Raw genomic sequence first — 16,548 nt, forward strand, 5'->3', positions numbered from 1 at the left:
TCCCCCTCCTCCCTCCCCCGCCTTTTTCTTCCTCCAGCCGCTTCCTCCCGTCACCTCCCGACCCGCCGGGGCTGGAGCCACTGCCGGCCACCGGCCCCTCCTGCCGTGCCCCGACGGCCCTTCCGCGCCCGCGTCGCGGCCCTTTCAGCTCCCCTTATGACGAGGCCTGCGGCCGCCTGCCCGGGGCAGGCCGGCAGGAGAAGGTGGAGGTTAGAGGTCTGTGAGCTCCCGAGTCCCGAGGACGCGCCGCGGGGGGGATCCGGAGCCCTGGGCGTGAGCGCCCCCCTGTGTGGCCCTTCACGCCGCTCCTCTCCCCCGTGTCAGCCCCTTTCTATGTCTCGATGTGGGAAGGCTTCCTCCCACACGTCTCATTTTTCACTGTTTTGTCTTAAAGTGAGCCAAGGCCAGTGTCTTACTGTTTATGGGCCCGACAGTAAATTAATTGAGGTTGGTTTTTGGTGGGGGCCGGGGCCGGGGGTGGGTGGGTGGGATAGAGACACATAATGTCCAGAGCTCAAAAGACATTTTTGTGAGGCGGTCGCCTGAAAAGCTCCAAGCGAGGGGACCTCAGAGAGCCCTCAGTTTAGGATCAGACACAGCCGGGTGCAGGAGCCGGCGGGCAGTGCGGTCTGTGCGCCGGTGAAGACAGCTGAAGCTTTCCTTAAGAATGATGCTTATAGCGGGGCCCCTCTTAACTAGGTACCCGGTGTGAGACAGAGAAGGAGAAAAGCCCCTGGAAAGCCCTTGAGAAGGATTGGGCCTGGCGAGGAGAAGCGTGTTCTTCAGCCAGGTGATCGCTTGTCGTGATGAACCTTGATGGTTTAAGTAGACAACCTGAACCTTGAACTACTTTGTTAACAGTGTCTTGCTATTTAGCTTGTATGTAAAGAATTTGGTAGAGGGAGCCCTTGATAATTTATTTTTGATCTCTAGCAGTTAAAAATTGTCTGAAATTGAAATGTCTAGAACCTGAAAGAAATTAAACTCACAGGTTGTTGGTTTTTTAAAAATATCAACACCATTGGTAAAAATATCTTTTAAAGATGTGTAACCAATGATGCCTTTCTTATGGTCCTGATGAAGACACGTTGCTGGAGACCCACAGCTTGGGAGATAAAGGTTTTTTTTTTTTTTACTAAGTTTTTTTCCTAAGTAATGGTATATTGTGATGATGGTATAAGACTGCATGGTCTTTGAAATCCTAATTGTTCTGGATTTTTTTCCCTTTTGGTTTTTCAGTCTGATCTCTAATGCCCGCTGATAAGGAACTTCTTCACAGCTTTGGCTTTCTTCCTTTATAAATAGAGATTAATAGAGCTATCTCAGTCATGAGAATTATTAAAATAATTTGTAAGCCTCTCAAAAAGCAAAGAGCTTTAAAAAACAAAGAGGTATGTATCGAGCAAGAAAATGGTAGAAATCTCAATTGCATGGATGTTTATTGGGAGGTCAAACCGAGAATAAAAGGGACATTGCACCTTTATTTTCTCAGGCAATTGGGAAGTTCTGTTATATACCTGCAAACATTAAAATTTGGATACAAACTAATTTTCAAAACTCACTTAAAAATAAATTACTTTATAAAATATATGTGAACTAGGAGTCGTGATTTAATTTGACACTTTGAATTTATAGTATGTTTGCAAAATGAACACGTCATATACCTGTGGTAAAAAAAGAAAATCTGTTTTTTTAATTTTCACTTGTACGTTACATTTGGGCAAAAATTTTAATGTAGTCAATGAAATTTGGCATTTTGTGTGGATTTCAGGATCCGGGATTCTTTAAATCTTGAAATAATTGATCAAAATACTTAAAATTAAGATAAGCTTTTTGGGGAATGGGGTACTGGTGCAGAACCCAGTACCTCATGTATTTGAATCATGCTGTACGAGGGATAAAACTTTTTTTGCCACACCTGACAATGTTCAAGGCTACTCCAGACTTCTCTTGGGGTGGGCTGGTTTGGTGTTCACGGGGACCATGTAGTGCTGGAGATAGCCCAAGAAAAATTCTTGAAACTAAACATTAAATGTCTTTATCTTGTACTTATCCTAGTTGGGGCATTATCCTCAGATTATTGGTTTCATTCATTAAATTTATAAACAAAAGCATGACCAAAAATCAAGAGTGTTACTACAGTTTTTTAGACCCTGGCTCTGTACTCAAGAAATACTCTTGGCGGTGCTTGGGGGACCATATGGGATGCCAGGGATCAAACCTGGGTTGGGCATAGGCAAGGCAAGTGCCTTTCCCACTGTACCATCTCTCCAGCCCCAAGAATTACGTCTAAAGTTTTAACAAATATAATGCAATATTGAGCAAAATCAAAACAGTGAAATAGCAGTCTATGTATGAGTAATTACAGCCTGAATAGCCTCTTCCCTTCTGCCATACATGTCATTTTTAAACAATTTCTCTGTAAATTAAAACACCAATTTTTAAATTTAATCTCTTAAGTTTCTTCCTAAACTTTGCTTTGGTATAAGATAAAATCAACATTTTGGTTTCTTTATGGGGCACACCAGTGGTGCTCAGGGGCTACTGACATGTGGTTGCTTCTGGTGGTTCTCAGAGGAGCATGAGGTGGTGAGGATGGAGCCCAGGCTCCTACATGCAAATATGTGCTATAGCCCTGTGAGTCATATTCCCCGGCCCTAAAACCAACTCTTTGAATGTGACATGGAACATTCTAGAAAGCAATTTGCCAGCAATATTTTTATGCCTTATTGTGCTTTCTGATGTTCAGTCATTAATGTCTAGACTAGGGCTGCTTAAACTTTGCCTGTTTCACCTGAGAATTTTTTTCACATGACCCAGGCATATGAGTATACAAATAAAATATATATTGGTAGTATTTTATTTTGGGGGCCACATTTAGCAGTGCTTAAGGCTTACTTCTGCTGGGGCTCTGGGGTCCATATAGCATGCCAGGAATTGAACCCATCTTTGCTGTGTGCAAGGCAAGCTCTCTTCCTGCTGTAGTATCTCTCAGACACTTGGGGAAGAATTTTTATGGCTCTGTGTTTTGGGGGTGTGGTGGGGGCAGGGGGATTGCTTCTGGCAATCCTGGGGGTCCACACATTGCAGAGGATTGAAACTGGTTATGTGCTAAGATGGCTGAGCTATTTCTCTAGCCTCCAAAATTGTTTTTAAAACAAAGTTTTAAGATTTTTTTTTTACATTCTCCACAGTCAGTAATACATGGGTTGTATTTTCTCAACCTCCACATTCTGTACTACATAGGTTGAGTAAAAATTTCTTTAGCCAAAGTCTAAAAGATAATACAGATCTGATGATACCTGCATCACATGAGCCCATGAGCTACTTTGGTGCAGGCCTGAGGGCTCCTGAGCACCGCTGATATTATTTTGGTGTATCTCAGTAATGCAGGGCCCCAACAGCCCTGCATCCTCGGTCTTAACACTTGAACAAATGACCAACAATAAGGATTCTCGGGCCAGCCCCTTCAGCACTGCTTGAAAGTCTCCTCAAAATTAAATTTTCTCTTAGTGGAAGGGTGTTGAGAATGGAAATCTTTTTCTTTCTGTTCTCTGCTCAATCCCAATACTACTTAATAAAAAAGAAAAAAATGTCCAACAAAATGCAAGGTTTTATAGGTAGTATAAAGGAGGTATGCCGTTATTCTGAAGCTTCTACGCCTTCAAAAGCTGCCTTTTTAGAGGCTAGTGCAGTAATACAGTGGATAGGGTCCTGGCCTTGCACACAGCTACCCTGCCAAGAGTTCTCCCTGAGTGCAGTCAGAAGTAAGTCCTGAGCACCATCAGGTATAGCCAAAAAAAAAAAAAAAAAACCCTACCTTTTTGGTAAATGTTTTCATGGTGGAGAAAAATGGTATTTGCTATAAGTTTCTTTGTTTTTCCAAGGTAGTTATAGAATGTGATTGTTGACACGGACAGAGATTGTTAACCTACTCCCAGGACACATGCAGTTATCTATTAAATCAGTTCTTCAGTTCTTTTTAACCAAGTCTATCAATGGTTTCTACTATACCAGCTTGTAATGGCCATTCTGTAATGAAAATTGCATGTCAAAAGTAGTAATTTTCTTTATGTGTAGAAAGATAAATACATGTTGAATGCATTTTTATTGCAGAAAGTAATGCTGCTGTGAGGATATAATTATAGCTTTCACATAAATGAAGCTTACAACTATCATGATTTAGTGACACAGAAAGAAAAAACTTTAATGGATGAAAGGGGGCATTTCTGGAGCTAGTAAAATGCTTGAGGCCTGGAATCCAAACTTGAGCTTCTACCTAAAGGTAATAATTTTATTTTTTGACTAATTGAACATAAGGGTCTACAAAAGTTCATCATTGTCTATTAATATAGTAGCAGTAGTAGCACTGTTGTCCTGTTCATTGATTTGCTCCAGTGGGCACCAGTAACATCTCTATTGTGAGACTTGTTGCTATTTTAGGCATATTGAATATGCCACGGGTAGCTTGCCAGGCTCTGCCGTGCCGGCGGGATACTCTTGGTCACTTGCTGGGCTGTCTGTGAGGGACAGAGGAATCAAACTTGGTCAGCTGCATGCAAGGCAAATAAATGCCCTACCCGCTGTGCTATCGCTCCAGTCGTCTGTTAATATACTAATGAAAAAAATTATATTTTCTCAATAGTTTTGGTTATGATTACCAATTAGAAGATAATTTTTGATAGCTAGTATTGTTATCTTCAGTCTTAATAACTTAATTTTGGTAGTTAATTGAAAATTAGGAAAATCGTTTTGTTTTTAATTTTTTAAGGCACCATGATTTACAAATCTGTTCATGATTGGGTTTCAGGCATACAATGTTCCAACACCAATCCCTTCACCAGTATATACTTCCATACCAATGACCCCAGTTTTCCTCCCACCCCCAGCTTCAATTTTTTTTCTTTTAGATACTGTGAATTACATTACTATTACTGATATAGTTTGATACATACCACTATACCACCTTTTAGCACTCCCTCCTACTCCAAAGTGCAGACCACTGCCTTCCACCATTGTAGTATTCTCACAAGCCTCTTCCTCCTCCCTGTGAGATATTTCTTACTGAAGATCTGTCCTCATGGTCTTCATTTCTAATGCCTTTGGGCATTTGTTATTCTACTGTATTTCTTTATATATTGCAAGTGAGAGAGAGCATTCAGTGTCTGTCCCTCTTCCTCCTCATAACTTCACTCTCCAGATCCATCCATGTAACAGCAAGTTACATGAGAAAATCATGTACTGTTGACATTGAGGTTAGATGGGAATTTTTTATCCGTGCCAGAATTTGAATCCAGGTCTCATGTGTATATGACACGTGCTTTGCTGTTGAAACACTCCGACCCAAAAAGTAGCTATTTTTAAAAAAAAATTTTTTACTCTGTAGTATCGATAAAGGTAATGCAAATGGAATTAGGATAAATGCTTTCACTTTAAACTGAGTTTTTTTGTTTTTTGTTTTTTATGGTCCATACTGGGTGATCCTCAAGAGCCACTCCCATCTTGGTGCTCACAGGTCACCCCTGGAGGTCTGAGAACCAAGCAATACCAGCAATCAGCCTGGGTTCCCACATGCTGAGCTTGCAGTCCAGCCTTTTAAAGTCATCTACCCAGCTTTTAAACTGCCCTTTTAACAGGTTATCAGTAAGTTTAAAAATACCTTTAATCTCCAGCTCAACAGTGAGTAGTTATTTATCTTTGGTGATCTTTCTCTCACTAGAATACTCCCCAGAGACGTTCATCCTGCCCACTATCTTTACTGCGTACTGAGCTCTAGCCTGCTGACTCCCACTTAAATGCTCTGAGCCATGAAATGTACTTGTTATTTTTTTTTTTTTTTTTGGTTTTTGGGTCATACCCGGCGATGCACAGGGGTTACTCCTGGCTCTTCACTCAGGAATTAACCCTGGCGGTGCTCAGGGGACCATATGGGATGCTGGGATTAGAACCCGGGTCGGCCGCGTGCAAGGCAAACGCCCTACCCGCTGTGCTATCTCTCCAGCCCCCTGTACTTGTTTCTTATTTCCAAATTTAGATTTACACGATAACAGTTTGACTCATATTAAAGGAAGAAATTCACCATCTTATATTTCTATACAAATTTATTAATGACTTACACTGGCCAGAGTATTCTCTTTTTAAAAACCTTATTTATCTTGGGGGGGTCAGGGGCGCGGTGTGGTTTGACCACACCTACATCTGCTGTGTTCAGGAACCAGTCCTGGCAATGCTCATGGGACTATTGGTGATTCCAGGAATCAAACCTGTTAGGGATTAAACTGGTCAGTCATTTGTATGGCAAGAACTTTGCCCCCTATATTATCTCTAACCCCTATTTATTTGGGGCTAGAGCAATAGTACAGTGGATAGGGTATTTGCCTTGCACACAGCCGACCCAGATTCGATCCCTGACCAGGAGTAATTCATGAGTGCAGATCCAGGAGTAATCCCTGAGCATTGCTGGGTGTGACCCAAAAAGGAAACAAAAATTTAAAAAATAAAAAAAAAATTTACTCTTCTGGGTTTTGGGGCCATAGCCATGGTGCTTAGGGAGGATACTGACTCTGGGGGTTGCTCCTGGCAGTGTGCAGGAGACCTTGTAGTGATGAAATCAAACCAGTGTTGGCTACATGCATGTCAAGTGTCTTAACTTTCTTTCTTTCTTTCTTTTTTTTTTTTTTTGCTTTTTGGGTCACACCCGGCAATGCACAGGGATCATTCCTGGCTCATGCACTCAGGAATTACCCCTGGCGGTGCTCAGGGGACCATATGGGATGCTGGGATTTGAACCCGGGTTGGCCGTGTGCAAGGCAAACGCCCTACCCGCTGTGCTATCGCTCCAGCCCCGTGTCTTAACTTTCTTTGTTGTCTTTTTAGCCCAAGAGTTTCTTTTTAAGAGAAAACAGTTTTTTACCTCCTAGTGGAAATTTCATTGATTATTCATCTGACATTTACAGGTAAGAGAGGAAAGGGTAAATAGAAACGTTAAAAAAAAGAAAGTAGTCCTGGACTGGAAAGATAACGATAATAGCCAATAATGCATTTGCTTTATATGTGACTGATCCCAGTTTGATCCCCTGTATCATATGTGGTTTTATTGCTTGTCTCCAGGAGTGTTCCTCAAGGACACAGATCAGTGTGCCCTAAGCAATGCTGGATATGGCCGCCAAACTTAAAAAAAGTCTTATAGGTATTCTATCTTTTACATTTATAAAATGCACACAATTGAAATGGAATTGAATGACCCGGTAGAAAACTGGGAGTAAATTTTTGGATTCATTATGCCTAAGCCAAAACTTCTTAATTTTTAAAATTTTTTTCAGGGTTATTTTTGGGGGCACTCTTTGTTGTGCTTGGGGATCACTCCTGGAGGAGTTCTGGGGACCATATTGGGTGCTGATGAATCAAACCTGGGTTAGCTGTGTGCAGCACAAGCACCTTATATGCTGTATTGTTTTTTCCAGTCCTTATAACTTCTAAAGTCTCTGGATGTGGCCATTGATGGGATTACACGGGTGCCTGTGGCAGTCTCTGGGTGTGACTGCTCAGCTACTGGAAAATGAGGGATCTGGGTGCAAGAGGCCCTGTCTTTAATCTTTAAAAGTTTAATTTATTGATTGTAAATCAATAAGCTTCATAAATTGATTGTAAATCATAAGCTTAATTTATGTGAAAGCTATAATTATTTCCTCACAGCAGCATTATTTTCTGCAATAAAAATGCATTCGTATATTTTTCTACACATAAAGAAAATTACTACTTTTGATATGCAATTTTCATTATAGAATGAATTAATACTATAGAAGTCAAAGAGAGTGACACAGTCTCTTGCACCCATGCCTGGCTGTCTTCACCAGGGGCCCCTTAGAAGGGACAGGTTGCACTCCCCCCGCCCCCCGCCAGCAGAGCTTCATGCATGGGGGAGCCAGTGGAGGAACCCAGGTGTGTGGGACCCGGGGCTGAGATCTCCAAGGCTACTCAGATCGGGACTGGGCCTCTTCCAACCAGATCCCTCATTTTTCAGTAGCTAGGCAGTAACACCCGGAGACTTGCTTCCCCGCCCCTGTGTAATCCCATCAACAGCCAACATCCGCTCCCGGAAGCAAGCAGCCACATTGCTGCCAAGCGACATCTGATAGCCTAGTTCTCCCTCTTGAAGAATCTGACAAGCTACTAAGAGTCTATTGCACACTTGGGAGAGCCTGGCAAGCTCCCCGTGGCATATTCATATCCAAAATACAGTAACAGTTATATACCTACCTCTTGGAGAGCCCAGCATGCTACCAAGAATATCCCACCCGCAAGGCAGAGCCTGGCAAGCTACCCGTGAAGTATTCAATATGCCAAAAACAGTAACAATAGGTCTCATTCCCCTAACCCTGAAAAGAGCCTCCAGTTGTTGGGAAAGGCAAGTAAGGAGAGGCTGCTAAAATCTCAGGGCTGAATGTAATAGAGACGGTACTGATGCCTGCTCGAGTAAATCGACAAACAATGGGATTACAGTGATAACTTCTAGACAATTTTTTTTTTTTTTTTTGCTTTTTAGGTCACACCTGGTGATACACAGGGGTTATCCCTGGCTCATGCACTCAGGAATTATGCCTGGTGGTGCTCGTGGGACCATATGGGATGCTGGGAATGAAATCTGGGTTGGCCGCGTACAAGGCAAACGCCCTACCCACCGTGCGATTGCTCCAGCCCTTAAAACAATTTTTTTTAATTTCCACTTTCTGTTGGGCTGGAGCGATCGCACAGCGGGTAGGCCATTTGCCTTGCACGCGGCCAACCCAGGTTCGATTCCTCCGTTCCTCTCAGAGAGCCTGGCAAGCTACCGAGAGTATCCCGCCCTCACGGCAGAGCCTGGCAGGCTACCCATGGCGTACTCTATATGCCCAAAACAGTAACAACAAGTCTCACAATGGAGACATTACTGGTTCTTGCTTGAGCAAATCGATGAGCAATGGGATGACAGTGACAGTGACAGTGCCTTTCTGTTATGTGACCTGACCCTTATAATTGTTGCAACTCACATTTAAGAAGGTTGACTCTAGTTTTGCTCCCTACCTGCTGTACTATTGCTCTAGCTCTAAGTAGACTAGTTCTGAACAAGACACTATGACATTCATATTAAATTTTTAAGATTATTTTTATAAAGTGTTCACAATGTTTGATTACATTTAATATTTGAACATTAATCCCACCACCATTACAACTTTCGGCCACCATATTTTGGATGTTTCCATCCTGAACCTGAACCCCTGCCCCAAAGCAGAAACGAAATAATTTATTTTGTATTGTTCATTATGAATATACTGCTAAAAATGCTCCAAAGAGTTTCCTTAGAGGAAAGTGTGTGAAAATTGTATTTCACCCAGGGGCCATTAAACCCTCTATAAGAGATTACTAATATGTTGTTAAAGATGTGTTTACATATATATGTATATATTCCTCTTCCTACTATTTAAAACTTAAGTTAAAGTTGTTTAGCAGTTTGCCAAGCCTTTAGATAACAGCATTTTTCCTCCTACTTGTCACAACCAAAAATATCTCTAAACATTGTACAGTAATCCTCTGGTTAGGGAAGTATGTGTGTAATCACATCATACAACTATAGCAGTTAAGATCCACGTCTGGGAGATGGCTCCAAGTGCTGGAGTGTAAGCTTTGCATGAGGGATCCTCAGCACTGCTGGAAACTAACCCAAAACAAAGATGATAATACTCGAACTTACGTAGCTTAAACTTCTGGGAATATATATTTCTTCACTTTCAAAGCTTGTCAAGCCATTATTAAATGCCATGGTTGTATATTTTATTAAGAGTTGTACATTAATGATATCCATACAGCAAGAGACTTTTCTAAAATTAATGCTACAGTAGGTTACTAAAGGGAAGAAATATGTATTATCTGTATTTTTGTAAAATAAGAATTTTTGTACTTAGAAGGATTTTAAAGTGTTTAGGTGCCTGTCACATAGCAGAAGTCTCCTGGGGCATAGAAGTGTTCTCATGCAGTGCTCAGTGGCCACTTTTGGAGATATTGCCCAGCATTGGTCCATTGCTAGGACTCTGCAGTGCCAGGCAACACCAGGGCCACTTTAGTGGTATACTCAGTGACCACCAGGGCCACATCCAACAATGCCTGGATGATCTTGTGATACCTGGAATAGAACTAGGGTCAGACACATATCAACCCCCATAACATAAGTCTTAATAAGTCAGTACACAAGTTAATTAAATTTAGGAGGAGGAAATTGCACTGTAACACTGTTGTAGCGCTGTCATCCCATTGTTCATCGATTTGCTCAAGTGAGCACCAGTAACGTCTCCATTATAAGACTTGTTACTGTTTTTGGCATATTGAATATGCCATGGGTAGCTTGCCAGGCTCTGCCGTGCAGGCCGGATACTCTCGGTAACTTGCCAGGCTCTCTGAGGGGGATGGAGGAATCAAACCTGGGTCAGCCACTTGCAAGGCAAACGCCCTACCTACCCGCTGTGCTATCGCTCCAGTCCAGGAGGGGGTATTATACAATGCTAATTTTTTTTTTTCTTTTTGGGTCACACCTGGCGATTCACAGGGGTTACTCCTGGCTCTTTACTCAGGAATTACTCCTGGCGGTGCTCAGGGGACCATATGGGATGCTGGGAATCGAACCTGGGTCGGCCACGTGCAAGGCAAATGCCCTACCCGCTGTGCTATTGCTCCAGCCCCACAATGCTAATTTTTGCTGTGCCTTTTATTGAGCTTGATGCATTGATATGCCATTTACTGAAAATGATTATTTTCTTATCTATAGAATACAAACGATTAAACTGAAATTATATAGGTTAACTGCCTGAAGGGAAATGATAGATTTAGAAAAAATTTTAATAGAAATGTTAAGTGCTCTGATCATGCTTAAATTCTTTCAGCTATTAAATAGTAGAAGAAAATGGAATTAAATATGACATCAATATGGAACAGTCGGATTCATTAGGAGTCAACCATAATGATTCTAAAGATTCTAAAGGAGAGTCTCCATTGTTTGAGGTGAGAATTTTTTTTTTTAATGTAAGAGTACTGCTCTTCAGCCATTGATTAAGCTGATTGAATTGGGCATGAACTCCACATTACTTAAAAAAAAAACAATTTAATTGAATATCCGTGAGATAGACCATTAACAAAGTTGTTCATAATTAGGTTTCAGTCATAACAATGATCCAGCACCCATCCCTCTACCAGTGTACTTTTCCCACCACCAATGTCCCCTGTTTCCCTACTACCATCCCCAAAGACTCCTCCTCTCCCCTACCCCAGTCTCCTTCTATGGGGGGCACATTCCTTCTTGCTCTCTCTCTCTTCTTTTTGTGCATTATGGTTTGCAATACAGGTGCTAAGAGGTTGTGGTGTTTGTTTAGGGCATTAGGTATTTTTATTGGGACAGTAAGGCTGGAGTAGCTTTTCAGTTGGGTGGAGCTTTGGGGTATGGATGTGACTACCAAGGCTTCTGGAATTACAGAGAGGTGGGGGGAGGTAGCCGATTCCAATTCTGAAAAAGCCTGGAGATTTCAGTCAAAAACCCCGCATACCTGAATTTCCGGCAGATTGTATCTTGGTGAGGTCTGTCCTAAGATGGTGGAGTCAGGCCGGGGGTATGGCGACAATTTTGGATTGTGGAAGCAAGCGGCTTCAGGAGGCTCTGCTTGGGCGGGCCCCAGGCCAACCTGCCCCCCTCCAATTTACCCCAATCTGTTCAGCCATGCGCGGGTCTGAGATTAACTTTCAGCTTTTGATCTCTTTCGAGATTAATTTATGGGTCTCTGAAATAAGCCATTATATGAGCTTGTGTAGGTAAGCCAGAGGTGGCTTGTGGGCATGGCTTCCACCAGTGCTCAAGACTTATTACTGGTTCTGTGCTCAGGCTTTGCTTGGGAAACTATATGTGGTGCTAGGGATTGACGCAGGGATGATGCTTATAAGACACCTGTGCAATCAGTCCAGTCCCTAGTCAGTGACTTTTTATGCTTAATAATGACTATTACATTTTAAGTATTAAAGAATTTTAACTTTATACACACTTTCTATCATATATAAATTTTTCATATAGTGCTTTTCTGAATGTAGATATAATTTACATGTAAAATGTGGTAAGAAACATTTTAGGTTGCATTCTCACGGACAATTTTAATTCTGCCAATTGAAATAAAACATAGTAACAAATAATTTTACCTAGGAAATGCTATATATATATATATATATATTATTCTGTGCTAATTGACAACTTTTGCAGAAATGAATTAGGTAAACTGTAGTCTTAATTTTAATTATAAACCTTAAAAAAAAGATTTTTTATAAAATAGTGACATTATATTTTACTAACATCCAAGTGATTTTTCTTTTCTTTGCAAAAGCATCTAACCTGTATGGACTCCGGAGATCTTCCCTTTGAACAAAATAGTTCTTCTGAAGTTGTACCCACAATTACTCATGAAGCACATAATTCAGTAACAACACAGACTCTGACTCAGACACAAACTCTTTCTGCGGAGCAATTCGATCTGGTTGACCAAAATGGGCAACCAATTCAAAATGAACTTCAGCCATTGGAGGATTCTAGTGCACCATCGGTAGGTATATTTTACAAATAGCTAGTTTAATGCTATGTGTTAGTCTTATGAGATGGCCTTAATTTTGTGATACTACTGGTGTGTTACTAGTCTTTACTAGGTGACCTTAATTTTGTAATACTATTGATGTAAACTGCTTTGAATATATTGTTTTTGTAACGTTCATTTTATAGTTTTGTAAGGATTTTATTTTATTTTTAATTTTTGAGTCACACTTAATGCCATTCAAGGATGTTACTTCTGGTTCTGTACTCAGTTATGACTGGGCAGTGCAAGGAACCTTCCCCTTCGTACTATCTCTCCAGGCCATGTAATTATATAAGAATTTAAAAAGGCTTCCTTTTAGGATGCAAATAGTACTTTTTTCTTTCTTTTTTCTTTTTGTTTTAGGCCACACTTGGTGGTGTTCAGGGCTTACTCCTTGCTCTGTATTCAGGGATCATTCCTGGAGTGACTAGGTGTCTATATGCGGTGCCAGGAATCAAACCCAGATAAGCTACTGTTTTGCTTGTCTTTTCTTATTTTTCATTTTTGTTTTTTTGGCCACAACCTGAGGTGGTCTTAGATTACTTCTGGCTCTGTACTCAGGAATTAACTCCTGGCAGGCTTTGGGGACAATATGGGATGGCAGGGACTGAACCCAGGTTAGCTGCGTGACTTTGAAGTTAAAGTCACCTTCAAGGATGAAACATCACTGGCCAAACAAGAGGAAGCAAAGCTAAACAAATGGAACTAAGGGTAACCAAACTTCATCTTAATAAAGGTTGATTAACGTACAAGTAATCTAGATGTGAACCAACAAAAAGTAATTGTTTGCTTTCCTCTGAAAAAGAGATCTCATTCTGTTTGTAATTATATTGTTTTCTTTTGGGGGGGGTTATACCTGGCAACGCACAGGGGTTACTCCTGGATCATGCACTCAGGAATTACTCCTCGCAGTGCTTTGGGGACCATATGGGATGCTGGAAATCAAACCATGGTCAGCCGCGTGCAAGGCAAATGCCCTACCTGCTATGCTGACCCTCCAGCCTCTGTATTGTTTTCCAGAGTGTGATTTCACATTTAGTATGGAAAATTATACAAATAATTATTTGAGTATGAAATAGGAAATGTGATATGAAGCATGGGAATAAATTTCAGATGCAGTTTAAGAAGATGCTTTCCTCAAAGAACTAAAGAGCAGGATTAGTGAAATTACAGGAAATTTAGTAGAACTTTACATGTTTTTGTTCTTATATACTTTAAGGCAATTTTAAGTTTACAACAAAGTTGAGCAGAAGATTCAGAGATTTCCCGTAGAAACCTTTCTCCCCACAAATGCTTAATTTTCTTCATTATCAACATCCTTGAAAAAGTAGAGAGTTTTGAAATAAATAGCCTTAAAAAATTTTCCTATGAAGTTATATAATAGGAGAATCTAATAGCTTATGTAAAGGGAAAATCAGCAGCTAGTGGGCGAGGATTTGATGAAAACATAGTGTTTTGGATTTATTAAAATCTGGAGATTTATTTGTTAAAAGCTGGAGAGATAGTACAGCCTTGCATGTGGCCAACCTGAATTTAATCCAAGGAATCTTATATGCCCCCCTGAACACCTCCAGGAGAGATTTCTGAGACACAGAGCCAGGAGTAACCTCTGAACATGGTCAGGTGTGGCCCCCACCAAAAAATAATTATGTGTGTATACATATATGTAGTAATAAATAACTTAATAAACACATTAACCAATTTTTCTAAGCACTGCCAGGAATGATTCTTGAGTGAAAAGCCCAGAGTAACCCCTATGCATACCAGCTGTGGCCCCCAACCTAAAAAACAATTAAAAAAAGTTCCATTTAATTAACAATGGTACAATGATACTGTTTTTAAAGCCATAGAAATGAGCTAAAATGTAGGACAAGTGCTTCGTAAATTGATCAAACATATGAATAATACAATGAGTAGATATAAAGGATATAAAGTGTAATCTAAGCCTTGTTTCAATTATTATATAATTAAGTAATGAGTTAAATCAATGGTAATTAAGATCATAGGCTGTAAAGTCAAGCTGTCTCTTTTGTATCTTGTTATTAAATACCATCTGTGAGATGTTGGGAACATTTTTTATGTACCTCATCTTTAAATCTATAAAATAAAGGAAATTATAATGTTCTCTGGAAAGATAGACATGTCTGATAATTTGAGAAATAATTATGTTAAATAATTATAGGTTTATTTTTTTTCCTATTTTTGGTTTATTTTAATGCTTCCAAGATGATTGTTGCCAGCCCATCAGAAAATGATGGGCAAGTACTTCATGTAATTCCATCTACTCAGACAGAAGTGGCACAAGTGATTGTACCTCAGGGGCAACTTGTGGATGTGAATAATCCTCAGAGTAAGTAGTAATGGGCATACAGAATTTGGGAATATTCTAAAGGAAAACATTACCCATATAAGCAGTTATAAAATTAATCTCTTAAGTTAAGATTCTGAACTGAATAATTAGAAAAAAAAATTCTTGGCCCAAATAAATTTCAAGTTCATTTTTCAACTCCTATCTAGGTTAGCAGTCTATTTCATTTTGGAATTCTATGAAGCTGGTTGACTTTCTTCCTCCCAAATGACCAGTGAGCATAAAATAAATTCTTCTTAATTATAATAGTAATTATAACAGCAATAATAACAACATAGTGCTAGTAGCTATTGGAAAAGTTTTTATGTTTGTATTTTGTCAGTATTGTTAAATATTTCACCATTTTTAACTATTATTTTCATCCCTTTTCTCTTTTCTTTGTCCCCTCAGTATTAGGGAAGTAATCTTACCTATTTATTTTTTGTTCTTTATCTATTTGATAATATTCCTATTAGTTGTCTTCCCTTCCCTTTACATCTGTTTGAACCTCTTTTCTAACATCAGAACTACACTGTTTAGTTGCTACACTGTTTCGGTGCTTTTCATAGCAACTGATTTAGGGGAGTTTTATCTTTTGGTTTTGATTCCTTGTTCTTTTTGAGTTATTAAAACTTTAGGGAAAAGGTTCGCATAAAACAGTTATAAACATGCCATAAAAACAAAAAAATGTAGTTTCACATTTTCCTATTGTGAAACTCTTAATGTAATAATTATTTTACCACTTACCATTCTAATGTTCAATACGAGTTATGAAAACTTAATTGTAAGATTTTGGTGTTCTGTATTACACTTTGAAAGTAAATTTAGCAGAGTGAATCTCAGTAAAGCATTGTAAGTTTTACTTAATTTCAGTTATCTCCTCTTTCTATATCAGTGTATAAATTCTACTTAGTTATATTCTCATGGTCTAATTCAAGTTATTAATGCTTTTGCTTTTGTATTATTAAGATGTCTCTAAAGAGAAATCCAATGATGAAGATGTACCAAATGTAGGAGGGGGTATTCTCGGAGACAGTACCAGTACTTACATTCTTCATCCACAAGAATCTCTCACATTGCCCGAAGAGACAGCGACAGGGTGAGTCAGTAGAAGATAAGAGCTTTTTTTTTTTTTTTTGGCTTTTTGGATCACACCCGGTGTTGCACAGCGGTTACTCCTGGTGGTGCCTGGGGGGCCATATGGGATGCTGGGAATCAACCCAGGTCGGCCTTGTGCAAGGCAAACACCCTACCCGCTGTGCTGTCACTCCAGCCCCAAGAGCTCATCTTTTGATATCACCATGAAAATACTTTTGAAATCACCACAACTAAAGCTGACTTTAGAAAAGATCAGAAAATTATGAAAGAATAAACTGTTAGCAAATATATCTTTAATTATTTTAAATGGCATTTTAACAGGATTGGAGAGATAGATTGGTAGGGTGTTGCATCGGGCTGACCAGGGTTTGATTCTCTACCATCCCATATAGTTCTCCAAAGAACTGTCAGGAGTAATTCATGAGTTCAGAGCCAGGAATCACCTCTGAACATCACTGGGTGTGGCCT

At 40.0% G+C, this 16,548-nt stretch overlaps 1 protein-coding gene across 3 annotated transcripts in view; it reads left to right on the top strand.

Moving 5' to 3' along the window:
- Positions 1-22: 22 nt before the first annotated feature.
- CARF (calcium responsive transcription factor) overlaps positions 23-16,548 on the top strand; it is a 52,934-nt gene continuing 36,408 nt past the window's right edge. For 2 of the 3 annotated variants that reach the window (XR_008627240.1, XM_055120468.1), the window contains exons 1-8: positions 23-447; positions 1,240-1,391; positions 4,117-4,285; positions 6,877-6,956; positions 10,914-11,031; positions 12,393-12,608; positions 14,862-14,985; positions 15,952-16,081. Coding sequence is in view for 2 of the 3 variants with exons in the window: in XM_055120468.1 (XP_054976443.1) it covers positions 10,957-11,031; positions 12,393-12,608; positions 14,862-14,985; positions 15,952-16,081 (545 nt within the window). In the remaining variant the exon portion in view is untranslated. The remainder of the gene's footprint in view (positions 448-1,239; positions 1,392-4,116; positions 4,286-6,876; positions 6,957-10,913; positions 11,032-12,392; positions 12,609-14,861; positions 14,986-15,951; positions 16,082-16,548) is intronic. The other variant, XM_055120469.1, reaches the window with a different exon arrangement.

This window comes from Sorex araneus, chromosome X, assembly GCF_027595985.1.
Source record: "Sorex araneus isolate mSorAra2 chromosome X, mSorAra2.pri, whole genome shotgun sequence".
Classification (NCBI taxonomy): domain Eukaryota; kingdom Metazoa; phylum Chordata; class Mammalia; order Eulipotyphla; family Soricidae; genus Sorex; species Sorex araneus.